At 40.0% G+C, this 15,754-nt stretch overlaps 1 protein-coding gene across 3 annotated transcripts in view; it reads left to right on the top strand.

Moving 5' to 3' along the window:
- Positions 1 to 40: 40 nt before the first annotated feature.
- The window catches only part of SLC12A2 (solute carrier family 12 member 2), a 56,370-nt gene continuing 40,656 nt past the window's right edge, over positions 41 to 15,754 (top strand). For all 3 annotated transcript variants that reach the window (XM_074933167.1, XM_074933170.1, XM_074933168.1), the window contains exons 1-3: positions 41 to 807; positions 13,554 to 13,673; positions 15,550 to 15,625. In XM_074933167.1, coding sequence (XP_074789268.1) covers positions 232 to 807; positions 13,554 to 13,673; positions 15,550 to 15,625 — 772 coding nt within the window. In that variant the 5' untranslated portion in view covers positions 41 to 231. The remainder of the gene's footprint in view (positions 808 to 13,553; positions 13,674 to 15,549; positions 15,626 to 15,754) is intronic.

The raw sequence follows: 15,754 nt of genomic DNA on the forward strand, positions 1-15,754 counted from the left end.
GGGTGCCGCGGCGCGGGGGCGCGCGGGGGGGGCAGGGGACGGCGGCCGCCCCGGCGGCATCATCACCTGGCGCTGCGGCGCGGGGCGGGGCGCGGCGCCGGCCGTTGTCTGCGGCGCGCGGCAGCCGCGGGCGCTAGTTGGCGGCTTAAAGCGGCGGAGCCGCCGCCGAGAGGGGCGCTCAGAGCCGCCGGGGCCGCTGCCGCGCGCAGTGCTCGGTCGGCGAGGGGCAGCATGGAGGGCGGGGAGCGGCAGCAGCCGCCGCCGCCGGCCGGCCCGGCAGCGCGGGGAGCCGCGGGCGAGGAGCGGCGCCCGGAGGAGGGTAAGGATGCGGCGGCGGGCAGCGTGCTGGGCAGACCGCTGGGTCCCACGCCGAGCCAGAGCCGCTTCCAGGTGGACCTGGTGGCCGAGGGTGCCGGCCGCCCGGCCGCCGAGCCCCGCAGGGCGAGCGCGGAAGGCGGCGCGGCCGGCAAGGGCGCCGAGGAAGCGAAGGGCCGGTTTCGCGTGAACTTCGTGGACCCGTCGGCCAGCGACGAGAGCCCCGGCGAGCCGGGCGGCGGCAGCTCGGAGGGCGCCAATGTCAGCTTCCAGAACGGCGGCGACACGGTGCTGAGCGAGGGCAGCCTCCACTCCGGCGGGCACCACCATTACTACTACGACACCCACACCAACACCTACTACCTGCGCACCTTCGGCCACAACACGATGGACGCCGTGCCCCGCATCGACCACTACCGCCACACGGCCGCCGACCTGGGCGAGAAGCTGATCCGGCCCAGCCTGGCCGAGCTGCACGATGAGCTGGACAAGGTGAGGGGCCCTCGGCGGCGCTGGGCGGAAAACGCGAAAAGCTCCCTGAGCCTCGAGGAGGCGTAGATAATGCAAATGCATCGGGTGCCTTGCGTCTGTGTCTTTTTTATTATTATTTTTTTTTTCCCCTTTATGACGCAGTGGGGTTTTTCCCCCCTGTATTTTTGGGAGTTGCTCCCCGTGGTGGACCCCGCGGTTACAGCTGTAGGTTAGCGAGGCAAATGTTTTCTTTATACCCGAGAGAGGGTCCGTTACAAACGCAGCGGTTTATCCGCTTCTGGTCTATGTCGCCTTCAACAGATAGGGAATTGGCATCTGCGAGAGATACTAGTCTGGAGAGGGAAATGAAAATGTTTGGAAGAGATGCTGGGGGGGGGGGCGGGGGAAGGGAGGGTACGTTCCCTTTTAACGGCGATTAGAGGTTTGTCTCCTAACCAGCGGGAAACGCGTGCACACGCAGAGCCGGGCCGGGCCGAGCCGAGCCGAGCCGCCTCCTGGTGTGATGCTGGCGGCTGCTCAGACACAGCCAGGGTTCCTGCTCCTTCCCCTTCGGGAGCCTTCCCAACCTGCTGAGTAGCCCTGCCTGTGAGGGCGTCGTGATCAAGGCTTCAAAAATTTCGAAGCAGTTTATGTCAAGCTTTTTCTATTTTGGACTAGTCAGTATGTTATTGGAAACGAGTTAGAGTGAAAACTTACTTGCATTGTAGGCTGTCTTTACTAAAAGGCAAGCTTTAGCTGAACCTGGAACTAATTTGATGTATATTTTAGGTCATGGTTAAACTGTCATGACTAAAACAAAGCCAGATCGAACTATTGCAATGCTCTTTTCTTGCAGTCTGAAAATTGCTTCTTGATATTTGACTGTGCTCTAAGACGTCTGTTTCTAGTGGGTTTTTCTGCTGGTTTAGGGAGATAAAGGAAGTCGTGGGCCACATACTAATGAAGTAAAGAATACTCTGTTTCCAGAACTTTTGTCATCCCCCCTTTTCGCTCCTTATAGGTGAAGTTCCATGAGGAAACGTTTGCTCTTTTGAGTCTGTCCTGTTTCACAGCATTACTAGGGCGCTCAGTGCATCTGCACTGATCCGTGGGGTTCTTTGGGGGGTGTGGTGATTCTTTAAGCATGTGGTTTTTTTGAAACCAACTCTTCATTTGTTCTGACAGAAATAATTGTTTGGTGTGCTATAGAGATACTTCCTTCCAACAACTAAGATTAGATATCAAAATAATTACTAACCATAACAGCAAATTACTTTCCTTTCAGGTTCCCTCTTGATGGAGTTAAATGATGTTCTGTAGTCTGATTCTAAATTAGTATGGAATGGAATTTGGCAATTATTGTCTCATGCCTGGAGTTAGATACACTATAAATAAACCATGTAATATATGGGTAACCACACACATTTTTTTCTTTCCCTCTTGCACCCCGTGTTTCTGACTCCTGGCCCATAATGGGATGACCAGGTTGTTAGATACTCTGTTCTGTAAGCAGGACGTTACTTGAATTGCTAAGCTTGGCAGAAAGGTTTTTGTTGTGTTTATATTTCAGCAGTCAAGAAAGCTCTTTATGACACCATTAAGACATTTCAATGTGGAATCTAACTATCTGGAACTATAGTTTCTATAAGTAAGCAATTTTCTTGGCATGTTGTGGCATACAGAGGCTGTAGACTTCCTAATTAAGAGGCTCATTATCAGAACAGTTTCACTGTGAGCATTAACTGGAATTATTAATTCCTCAAATGTCATTTACTTGTTCTTCAGTGTGAATAGGTGCCTATGTGAAGGTTTTTTTTAAAAGTCATGTCCTGTCTGTTGTGCTGCTCCCCCCCCCCCCCCGAAGAAAGGGGTCAGGGTGAACTATGCAATTTCAGTTATATGTGATATTATACTTAAGTATTTTTAAAACTGTTATGGTATAAACTCTGGAAGTTAAATTGAAATTCTACATAGTATTGCAGCTGTTCTGTTGCAGGATGTTTTATTTCCAATGCAATTAATGTTTGCAAGCATTTAGGCTTATATGAAGAAAAACAGCAATTATTTTTGATTCAGACTTAGCAAAACAGTTGGGAAGATGAGAGCACAAAAGCTTTTAATAAGGGTGTGTCATGCATAAAAGCTTTTAATAAGGGTGTGTTGGATACCTATATTTCTCCCAATCTCTGGAGTATAAAATATACTGCATCTGTGATTATGTACTTGATTTCTGGCCACAGAATGCTGATAACTTTTAAATCATGATGGCGCTGTACTTTCATATAAAGGATGTTCACAAAGCTATAGTGCTTTTTTTCACTGTGTTTCCAGAGGGTTTATTGTCTCTATTCCCAAAGTGACTTCAGTTCCTGCTGACTAACAGTAACAGTCTCGAGTGTTGGATAATACTATGCATTAGATATTTCACTGACTTTTGTGATCTTGAAAAATTAAGATGGCTTTTTTGCTGTGGTTTTTATACTAAATTTATACAGAGTATATGCCAAAGACATAGCAGGGCAGCTGGTATAAACATTCTAGTACCATTACATAAAATTCACGCTACATGAAGATCTATTGTTGTGTTCCTGCTTCTTGACCCATTGCATCAATGTTGGCAGTTACTTCGTTGTTAGACTCGGGCAAAAATGTGTTCACCAATAGTGTGGTTCATTGCTTTGAATGTAGCAATTTCATCTTGCAGTTGAAGTTTGTGATCATCTTTTCCTTTTAAAAGATAAAGGTTTTGAGGCAGTGTTACAGTAATGTTGATGCTAGTGCCAATTATAGAACAGTTTTTTCCTTAGGTTTGTTTACGAGCTTCATATGTCTAATTTTTCTACTGATTCTGTTCTCACAGAGTAGCACTGTTGGAGGAAGATGCACATACACGTACAAAAGGGTACCTTTTGACAAGGGCTCGTTGTGCTGTCCTGTTAGGTGTCTAACCCCCTCAGATTTCGTGTGGTTATTCCAACAGTGTCTTTCCTATAGAAAAGAAAGGGATTGTGCTTGAAACTGGATGTGGAAACGCAGTTGGGTGATGCCTCAGTACTCTGAAGTGGATGAATTGCATACTACTGGTGTTGGTCTGCCCTGTTAAATTCAAGAGATGGGTCTTGTCTACATATGTCGTTGGCTGTAGATAGCCAAGGTGATCAATCTGTTGCTTAACAGGTTGGTGTGCATTAATCTTACTCTGCTTTAGAGAGATGATAGAGGGAATTTGGTGGTGCTGTTCTGGTTGCTAATCTTGTAGATAAAGTGATGCTTTGTAGGAGCACTTGTCTCGAAGGATGCAGAAGTGAGAGGATGGATATTAACAAAGAAGTGTAAGGAAAACAGCATACCATGATACATAAGTTTCTGTTGCAGTGGTGTCTCCCGCCCTCTTGAGGCATCCCCCACCTTCAGACAGTAGGAAGATTAAGTGTCCTAGCTTTTCTTAGTAATTGTTTTTCTGTCTTGCAGTTTAGGAATGTGTTTTGCCTAGGTCAGCTACATGTGTAAGTAAAGCTCTACCCTACAGAGGACATTCCATCTCCCTTTATGTCTTCCTCAATGTAAAAATTACTATAATGTCATAGACCTTATGGTTTAAAGTATTCAGAATTGGACTGTGTTTTAGTATTCCACTGCTGTGCATTAATTTGCAGTTTTTCTGTATAACGTTGTCTTAATTGGGGAACTTATTTTTTTAAAGAATGAACTCAGACAGCACTTGAGTGGTTCTGTTAAGTCTTTTGTGCAGTCCTTTACAGCTGTGGTAAGTAGCTGTTACTTGAGCAAAGCCCTCTACTGGTAGCTTTGTTCTGTTTGTTAAATACTCACTAAGAGTACTATTTGGTTCCCTTGACAGACCAGAAGGTACTGATCTCAGAGGAAGACTTTTACACCACCTCTTCTCCCCCAGACAAAATGAAAAAAAAACCCCAAAGGCATTTAAAACCACAAGCGTGCCTTGCATCTTCCCACACAGAAATCCATGCACCTGTCCTCTTAATTTGGAGACAGAAGTAGGAAGGAAGAAGGAAGACATGACTGATAGTCTTGATGCATAACGAAGGGGTTTCTGTTTGTTTTTACTCAAGATGGATGGCTATAATTTTTGTAAACTATCTTTCTGGCTTTGATTTGTAACTTTGCAGTTTCTTCTCTTACGTGATAGGTTAAAATGTTTAACGTAAGCGCAGTGAAAAGGCTGGATATGGCACTGCTTTTTAGCAAAGGATGTATTCTCTTTTAAAAATGTTAAATGTCTGCTACACCTCTAACACTTAAATTTTTTTTTTTCTAGTTCTTAGTTTGTGTCTGCTTAGCCTGTAGAGAAAACAGAGCTCAGCTGAAGATGCATAAAAGGCCAAAAGATGATACTGATTCATTCTAGGCTATCAAGTTATCTGACCATGTTATATAAGGTCTGTCTTTAAAAACTCCTTCCTTCCCCCTCTGCTGGAAGGCTGAGACCTTCTTGCAGATAGTTTTTATTGTACTACCTTGCTGACTCTTGGTTATAGTCAGTAGATCTCTTAGTTCTTGAGTCAGTGTAGTTTAATTTGGATAGCTTCTTCTCCTTCTTGCTTTCCTTTGCATTTGTAAGCAGAAATTAAATTTTCTTTCTGAACTTCATCATACTAAAAGAATCAAGATACACTCTTTTTTAGTCTCTGTGCTATTGGACATCCTGGAAGTGTTCAATTTGTAACTGTTCTCGCTCATCACTTCTGAAAAACATGAGGTCAGTGCACCTGTACTCAGATGAGACTTCAGCATCATGCAAAGCGGTGTTTCAGTCTCTGTGGAGAATCTTCACTTTGCTTATCCTGATACCCCATTTAATTACCACCATCTTTATCAAGGGGAAAAAATTTAATGTACTGTTCTGTTTGCAGCAGTAAATGTTATTAGTCCTTCAGGGTTTGTATTTTATAAGTACCATGTGTATTTTGTAATTTTACATTGATTGGTGCTTGAATCTCTCTTATATAATCTTTGTGATAAGTCTTTAGTGCAAAACACCCATGGATTACTGAAATCCTTGAACTGTCTTCAAACTGCTAATATTGCTCTCACTACTTTGTTTTTGTTTTGTTTTGGAGAAGCTGGAAATAACAGCACTCTTAAGTTACAGTTTGACAGCGCAAGTGGGGACTGCTGCTGAAAGGTCTAAACTTTTCTGCTTTCTTGTGGTGATGTTTGTATTTTTGAGTTGGATCTGGGAACTGATCTGGTTTACAGAAAGCAAACACTCCCCACACTCAACTACAAAGTCTTGAATTGGATGTTGTGAGTCAGTTCCCCGATCCAATACACCAGTGATCTCCACAATCTTTTGACTCCACTCTTGTATCAATAAAAAAATTTTTGAGCGTGCACCCCTAATAAACATTTACTTATTTACTTATTAATTGTATACCTGTACCACTGTACTAATACTATGTATCGTATGAAATAAAAAGTAAAGGATGGCAAAAAGATGAAATAAACACTTTCAGAAACACTTTTGTACTTTATTGACATTACAAAAAGTGTTTTCTTGCCATGCTCCCAATGGTGCACCCCTTGGAGACTGCTGCAGTGCACTATGAACCCCTGGAGTGCCCACGTCAGACGAAAAGTCATTGTAATTTGCCAGAAGAGTACAAGTAGAGGAGAAAAGAAGGAGGGAGTGCCTGTTTGGAGGAGCTTGTTTTTTTTAATAAACCGATCTTGGATGACATTTTGTCACTGAGTGACTAGTTCAAGACCAGAACCTGAAACAATAGCGGTAACTTCTCTCTAGCTGGGCAGATTTTCTTTCAGCATAAGCTCCTTCAGAACTGGTTTAAGAGGAAGATGCTGTGGAATTAATCTTCATCTTCAGATTAACTTTCTTACATTTGGTGCTGCGTTTGTTTAGATCTCAGATAATTTTCATTCCAAGGTGATAAGTTTTCTGCAAGTATTTAGGATAGTCCAGAAAAAGAGTTCTTTCAAGGGTAGTCAGAGATGTAGACAGCATATAGGTTTTTTCCTTATTGCTTTGCTCTCATAGGCATTGAGTTTCAGTTGTGTTAATTTCCAATTCCTAGGTCTAACAAGATTATTCTGCATCACTTGACAGGTCTAAGTGGGCAAATTACTTTTCTTAAGAAGTAACTGTTTCAGTCAGGTTTGGATATTGATATTTACTGTATAGTTCTAGGGTTTTAGTGGGAAGGAGGCTTAGATAAATTCATTGTGGCATAAATAAAAGCTATGAGGATATCTAACAAAGCTTTAGGGTTAGCAGTTCTGAAACTGATCAGTTGTAGAGAAGAAAGTAGTTGCTTGTCAGCAGCAATATTGCTAGTGTTACTAGTCTACAAAATAGACTGTCCATGCCAGTACTGACTGTTCTTTAAGAGAGTGTTATGTAGAGTAAGAGATTTTAAAAGTAATTACCTACAATACTTGCTCCCTTTTAGAGCTGTTTATTTTCCTTACAAAAAACACTTGAAAACTGTCAGACCTGTCGAGGTGTCTTTCAAACTTAGTATTAAAAACTCACTGTGATTTGTTGTTAGTCTACAGAGCAAAGTTAACAATAGTATCTCAGCCATTTTGATCAGCGGTTGCAAACAATAGTCAGTGTCACCAGATCAAGCCAGAGACTGGTGAGAACTTACTTAAACATACAAGAAGAAAAGTACTGGAATACTTTGTACTGTCAGTCAATCAAATTTGAGAGTTCTCTTGATATAGTGTTGATCCCAAGACTCTTGTGTCACTGGACAGCAATATACTTAAAACCATTCAGCCATTTTGGAAAGGAAACTCTTGGTTCTTTCACCACTGGTTAGATAAAAGCATTAAAACATAAAAAGCATCTTATCAAAGACCCTTAGGCACAAACTGGGGACTGTATGAATGTAAGAATTAGCATGATGCAACAGAACAGATAGATGTATTTGGTACACTTTGGTGCCCTACAGTTAAGGTTTAATTTTGGTTTTCATTAGTAGAGTATCACACTTAAATATATTTGTACCAGTACAAACTGCAAAAGACGTCACTGTTGCATCAGAGATAAACACCTATGACAGCAGGATTATTCTCTGTAGTTATTCTATGCATACAATATGTCTAGCACTTTCTAAACCTTTTATACAGATCATTAGGTGAGGTGGAAGGAGGAATCCAAAAGTTCATTCCAGAAAGTGGAAGGCTTGCTCATCCAAGGAGAGATCTGTAGTCTTTAAATTCATGCAAAGTGTTACCGTCTTTTGGGGCAAAAATTCTGCTGCTGTTCGATAACGTTCTGTAATCTCTCATTTCTCTCAGGCACGCAGGCTAAAGTGTGTTTGAATTAGAAAAGCAAAAAGTAATGTTTAGAAGCTTTTCTTCTGTGTATGTTCTGAGCTGTGTTAACTCTGAAGATCCTCTATACTGTCAAGTTTTGTACTTGAGTAACCATAGTCTTAACTGAGTGCAGCTCTAGAGTTGGGCTATTTAGGAGTATAGTCTCTACAAGTTAATGATTCTTCCACTGTTGAGACAGTTGGCATGCTACACCTGGATCAGTACATTTTAACATCTGCTTCCTTACACAAAAAGGAATTTCTTAAAAATGGTGAGGCCTATAAAGTTATCCTTTGGGAGATGGAAAGAAGAAATTTTTATGGTAAGATGTAGTAAACAGCTTAGTAAGCTTAGTAAGTACAAAGCAGTTTTAAATGTAAGCAGCTATTCTCTAGTCTAAATGTAGTGGAATGCCATTTTTATATTTCTTTTCATAAATTTGAGCTTAAAAAGGTGAGGCTCTTGATTTTCTTACACTTTTTTGATAGTACTGGCTCTTGAAGCCAGCTTCAGTACTGTATCCTACTAAGACAAGAAACAACTAGTGTTATGAATCCTTTCTAAGGAATTTGTGTTTGTATGGCATGCGCTAAACCCGTAAATAGTCAAATTTGAGGGATGGAAAAAGAGAAGTTAAAGGCTCTGGTCTCAAGTGCTTCTTTGGCCTCCTCTCTTTGCACAGGAGTAATGGCAATAGAAGGATTGATTAGCTGAAGAAGTTACTACTTGGGACATACCAAATCAGACAGACTGCAAAGAAAGCAGTCTGCCTGAAGATGAGCCATGGCATCTGAGATACGAACTTGCTGGTTGTCCCGTTCTTTACTTGGGTCTTCCATGTTGTGATACTTGAAAAGAAGCAAGAGCAGAAGAATTAATGTGCATTTATTGTGGTACCACTTCATACATTTCAACACAGTTTAAGGATGTTGCCTTTAAGATGGGATCTAGATAAGTTGGCCACAAATAAATGTGCTGCTTGACACACCACTGTTAAGAACTCTAAGTAAAACTAAATAGCAATTTCTACCAATGAGAAACTTCTCCATGCACCATTGTATTTCAAACTCTGTGAAAAATCTCAGATCTGTTCTGACTAACAAGTCTTTTCTCATTACTAATCCACTTCTAATAAATGTGAAGGCTATTTGCAGTTGGCACAAATAACTTATTGTTGTGATCCAGTACTGGAGATGAAATAGTAGATTATCTGTGCTTTTCAGTGCACTGAGATACAGCAGTGGAAATTTCTGTGTAGGAACAGAATTTTAACTGTTTCTTGCCTAAATGTATGATAGAATTGTCAACAGGTAAATGTATCTTATTTTTCCTTTCGCAGTGCAAGTGAACATCATAAGTCTGAGTATTCTTTGGACTGATTAGATGAACACCACTATTTGGAATAAAAAGTTGTGATAATAACAGCATTTCTGATCTGAAATGCTAAAACTTTCTCTTTTCTTTCCCCTTTTGTTACACCTCCTCCAAATCCCCAGTATGTTAATGCTTTTTACTGTTTACAAAGATCTTATCGTACGTGCATTGCTGTTCTAAAATAGTGCTAGTGTGGTTTTTTTTTCCATTCAGTATATGACTTGAGTAGAAGCATTGTTTCCTCGTGAGCACAAGCATGAAAAATACTACGCCTGCTTTATTTACAGCTGAGACCACAGTGGAGCTTTCTTAATCTCACATTGAAGGGCTGAACTTGAAGCCTTGTGTAGTGGAATTCTTTTGTGCCCACACTCTGTAATGTCTGTTCTCACTGGTGATTTACTGGGCACCCACTAGCACTGATAACCAGCAGTAACCTTTCAGTTATTACATTTTGTGTGTGCTTCAAAATATTTTCCTAAGGAATATTGCATAGTGTGGAGAGACGACATACAGAACAAAACTTTCTTGTGTTCATAGTGTTCATATCTTGAAGCTGATCTGGTAACTGATAACTCAAAATACCAGTTGTGAGCCATTATCTCCTTCCCAGAATACAACAGGCTGAGCTATGGGCTTGTTTGAGCACTATAGTAAAATACATTGCTATCACATGATGGTTGAGGTTGGAAGTGACCTGTGGAGGTCATCTTGTCAGTGTATGCAGGTTCTACCAATAGCTGACCAGCCATCATCATATGCTGAAGTATATAATTGTCTCTTACACTAGATACTAGGATATTCTCCACCTTCTCTTAAAACCTCAATGTGCAGTAAATGAAAGCTTCTAGCTTGTTTTTTTTAAAAAAAGCGTTGTGAATCATTAACAGCATTAACTACTTTAGTTTCATATAATGTTTCAGTATTTAGGACTCCTCACAGGAGTGATACAGATTTCTTCTAACCCTTCCCTGGTCCTCCCTGTTTTCAAAGAACAATGTTATTGTTTCTTATTGGAGCCATGACATGCCTTTTTGTAATACCAGAAGATGTTGGCAGTTTTCTTGGCCAAAGTATAAAAACTGCTTACATAATATAAATGTGACTCCCTTTATGCAGCATTTTAAAATTCATTTTGTTTGAAGTATAATGTGATGGTTTTCTATGAGAAATAAGAATGGATTTTATATGAAGGAATACTAGTAGACAGTCAACAGTTGCATACTTTATTGGAGGTTTTGTTGTCATGGTTGTGAACATGTTTATTAATCTATCCTTGGTTTTAATGTTTCTTTTTTTCTCCCCACTTCTGAAGGTGGGTGGTAGAGAAGTGGGGAGAAACTTCTGGTAAGCACTTCTGGAAACAGAATCTCATGAGGGAGACATTAATACCTAGAATGAGTTTTGAGGTTTATGCCTGCTTTTCTAGGAAAGTCATCTGAAGGACAAGTGCTCAAGGGTGTTGGAGCAGGGCAGTAGTTAGGCTCATTCTTTTATTTTGTGAGCTTCAGGTGTGTCCAAGTTGGGTGAGGAGCCTGATCAGAGGGCTTTCCATTTCCTCACTTTTGGTTTAGGCAGGTCAGCATAGGCTCAGCAAATGGGTGGCTTGTAGCTGAATGTATTAAATTAAAACTAGTTAATATTACTCTGCTTGATACAGAGATGCTAGAGCTAATTCTATGTAAAAAGTTAAATGTAGCAGCATGGTAATTCTCTTTTTTGGTCCTCAGTGTTCATCTTACCATTCTAAATGGATCACACATCTTGCTTGATTTGGTTTACATTTGCATGCCTCAATACAAATAATCAGCAAAGGAATAGATTGATCTGGTCAAAGGCTGTGCAAATCTCCCAAGAAGTTACAGTTAGTTCTCTTCTATCCAGAAGAGCTGCAGTTCAGCAAATTGGGTAATTCCCAGTGATGTTCCTTTTGGTTCTCTGTTTAATGTATATAACACATTATATACATATATACACACATGTATGTATAAAAAATGTGTATAATACCTAGACATCTATCTTTTTTTTATCCCTTCTGGAGACAAGAAAACTAAGAAAGCTGTCTGTTTAAAGGTGATGATCTGCAAACTGATCAGGATTCTGCCTACAGGTGGAAAGCTTATGCCATACAGAATCTCCAGATGTGTTGCAGGTACTCCTGTTTTTATGAGAATTTCATAATGCAGAGTTAGTGAGGGAAGCACTGACATGAGTCTGTGCTAATGACTTTTGGATGAAGTTGACATAATCTAATTTTTTTTTAAATCTGTTTGTGTGTTTACCACTGATTGAAAGGGGGATATGTATGGCACCCTTCATAAGTTACAGTTCTAGAAATATTTTCTCTGGACTCTGTGCCAGTGGTGTCATGTAGAGGAATTTATTAAAGTATCTCACATTAAACTTTCTTACTTTGTCACTTTGTTTTGCCAATTATTAGGCCTAGCATAAAGATGAACCAATAACCAAACTGTATTTGATACAAAAGGGTCAGTACATGGGTGAGCGTTGGGGGTACAAACAAATCAGTCAGATTATGCATAATCTGCATCAATCCCACTGACCCCAACAATGACACCACATGACCAACAATGGGTGGAATAAATGGTGAAATACAATCTCCCATAGAAGGGACAGGAGACAACTGAGTCAACAAACCAAATACATAAGACCAAGGAAGCCACACACTGAATCTCTACACAGCCCGCATTTACAAAAGCCAGACCTGACTGGAGCCCAGTCCCAGGGAGGCAGGAGGTCCTTCCCCAACAGCAAACTCTGCAAAGTGCATCCACCTCACAGACAGACACTGCCCCTCCTGCAAGTGGTCCCAGCTTTTATCCCTCAGTGGGACACCTGACCCTTGTTTCCTTAATGCAGACACCCGGGGCTCATTTACCCAATGGCTCTGTCTGCAAGGCCGGCACCACCCTGGAGGGAAGCCTAAAGGTAAACTCACCCCCCTAGCATTTCACACTTCAGCATGGAACATACTTCTTGAAAGTGTCATTTTGGACCTCTCTATTTTATGTCTTATTTAGTGAGTGGGAGTTTTGCTCTTTACCTCATTGGAATTGAACCTCTATTTGCTTAAATGTTTTCTAAGCCCTCTGGGATGCAGGCATCTTCTCAAATACTGCTTGAACTGATTTGTTGAATAGTTATTCTCTGAATGATGTGGTGTTCAGGGTCTTTCTAGTATATTCATTCTTTGTACTTGTTGCCTTGGATAACTAACATACTTTGCTTAGAGTGCTTCTGGCAGATTTCTTACAGCAAATGTAGGGAAATACTTGTGTTTAAATGTTTAGGTGTTTGCCTGGCTTGGCAAAACAAAGCTACCTCTTGAAAAGCAAGCATAGAACAAGTATGTGTATGAAGACACATTTTTAATATATATCAAACAGTTAAGATTTCTGCATTGTAAGGCTGACAGTTGAATTGTAAAGAAAAGACACAAGTTGGTCTTTATCCATGGGACTAATGTTTCCTGCATTTGTCATCCTTCCCTTCTAAACAGGGAAGAGACTTCCTTTCCCTCCTTCTCCCTGAAATGCTTCTCTCCCACCCCCTTTTCTAGAAGCATCACTTTACAATGAATAGGAGAATAGTTTGCAGGGAAGTGAATAATTTATTTCCTGAAAAATCGATCAAATGACAACTAAGCCTAAACTACAGGAAATGCTATAGCTAAGACCAGTGACTTGTGGTAGAACAGTATATGCTTTTTACAGGTTAAGGAGTAAAACTTTGGTGATGTAGAAGTCACTGCATTTGAAATATTGTAGCTCTTTTTCTAAAAGACCAGATGTTTGTCTATTATTTATTACTCTGACTGCTAACAGTTTGCTCTAACTGAAGCAGAATACCTAAGTTGTCTGTGTATATTTTATATTCCTTGAAATCTGAGATGTGCCTCATGCAAGGAACAGAAAGGAAAAAACTTCCGCCGTGACATTCTTTCATTTTTATGTTTGCACAAGTAGATGTTGGGTTTTTTTACAACGTGAGTATCAAATGCCCTCTACTCTGTTAATCACATTAAAAAAAAAGATACACCTTTTTTTTCCAAGGAGCCCTTTGAAGATGGCTATGCAAATGGTGAGGAAGGCACACCAGCTGGGGAAGCAGCTGCCACTTACACACCTGATAGCAAAGGGGTGGTGAAATTTGGCTGGATAAAAGGTGTATTGGTAAGTTTGATGTATTATACTTCAGTTTCTTACAGACATGATCTTTCTAATAACCTTTTTTGTGAGGAATTGTGATAGCACTGTGTAAAGAAAAGATTATATGAGGTGTGAAAAATTTTAGGAAGGGTTGCTTTTATTGGTACTGATTTTTAAGGAAGTCAATACTTCAGGATTTCAAGTTTTGAGGGGATCATGCTGTCTTAGCTTTGAAGTTGCGTACTTTCCAAGAAGAAAAAAGATTATGTAAGTATTTATATGTAATAGAAAAACTACATGTGAATCTTAAGTGACAAAGACAAATGAAAATGGAGAGAATACACTTAATGTGTTTTCCCTATGGATCTGTAAAGTTTTGGACTGAAGTGCTAGGAAACTTGAGTTTTATTTATTTATTTTTAGAGGAGAGTACCTACCTGTATATGGCAAAACTTGACCAGGATTAGGTATTTAAATTGTATGGAACCTGTTATGAAAGTCGTCTTCTCCTAAGCTGTGGAAGTCTTAGCACTAAATACAATATAGTCATGGTGGGAAAAAAATGAGTCTGTCCTCATTTGGCATAGTGAAAAATTAAGGGTGACATGGGGAATTTTATTATAAGCACATACTCATTTATTTTTAATATTTTAGCAAAGAGAAGCCATGATTAATATGCACTCTTCAAAGCTAAAAGAATTTATAGTGGAGGCTGCAAATACAATAGCTGGTTAAAACATGCTGAACTTGAGCATTCAGTATACCTACCTTTAGTGTTCAGAAAGCTTCCACTCTGTGTAGCAACTTTCTTAAGTCTTGAATTAGCCATATTGTTTACCTTGGGAGAAGGAGAGTACCTGTGGTAGCAGGTATTATGGACTTCTGTTGATATACCTCAACCAAGGACAAGAGTTTTTCATTTTAGGTCATGAAGCTGACTTTTAATTTCTCCAAACCCATATTCAATATTGGACTATTTCTCTAAGCAGCAGTTCTGAGTATTAAAGAGTTACAAGATAAATGTTGCTGACCATTTTCTTCCAAAGTTATTTAATAAAGCTTCAAGAAGCATGATCTCCTCCTTTCCAGTGGTGAAAGTTGCAGTTAGTATTTCCTAGTAGGCATAAGCCACCTGGGTGAATATTTCCAGCTCAGGTGATTTACATTTTGCAAAAGACTTTCAATTTTGGAGAGGTCCTTGTCTCCCTTCTAGTACTAATGACCAGCTAAACTTTTTGTAGGATTGGTATCTTACTTTTTGGATAAGAGAGAGACCTAAGACCTTCTGTTAGTCTTCTGTCTAAATTCTATACATTGCAAACTGTTTTACTGAGGCTAAGAGTTTCAAATACAAGGATAAAAAAATAAACACATACACACACTCTTGTCCTGTTAGCGTGAAGCCTGTAAGATACAAAAGTTACAGGACTGGGAAGTTGAGGGGGCGGTTGTTTTAAAAAAAAAAATTATTTAGTAGAGTATTGCTTTAGTACCTTTCTTTGGGGAGATCTGAATGGGAGTTGTAGACCTCACAATCACTGTAGACCTTACAATCTTATTTTTAGTCATGTATTCTGTAGTATGAATTTTGGATCCTAAAGGTTAGGGCCAAACTTGTTTTTATTGTTTGGTCAAAACATACTACGGGTGTTAGATACTGAAGTACTGTAACTTTATCTATGTTCTAGATAGTAACTTTTAAATCATATTTATGTTCCCTTTTGTTGCTTTAAATCAAACCTAGACTTACCTAATGAAAAAAATCTCTTCTTGTGAAATAATTTCAAAAGTGGTGAGGAAAGCCTGCAAGATAATTTTGACATTAAAAACTGAAGTGAAGAATTAGTGGAAATGACTGCAGATGTAAGACCTAACCTGTGTAAAATTTTTTTTATCTTAGGTACGATGTATGTTAAATATTTGGGGTGTAATGCTCTTCATCAGACTATCATGGATTGTAGGACAAGCTGGGATAGGTATGTGTACTAATGCTGTAATTTTATTTTAGTGACTTTCAAATGTGATCCAAAGGAAGTGTGATTCTGAGCTTGCATTTTAATTGGGGGTAGAAAATTACTTAATATTGACAGGTTTTTAAGGTAACT

Source organism: Athene noctua, chromosome Z (assembly GCF_965140245.1).
Source record: "Athene noctua chromosome Z, bAthNoc1.hap1.1, whole genome shotgun sequence".
NCBI lineage: Eukaryota > Metazoa > Chordata > Aves > Strigiformes > Strigidae > Athene > Athene noctua.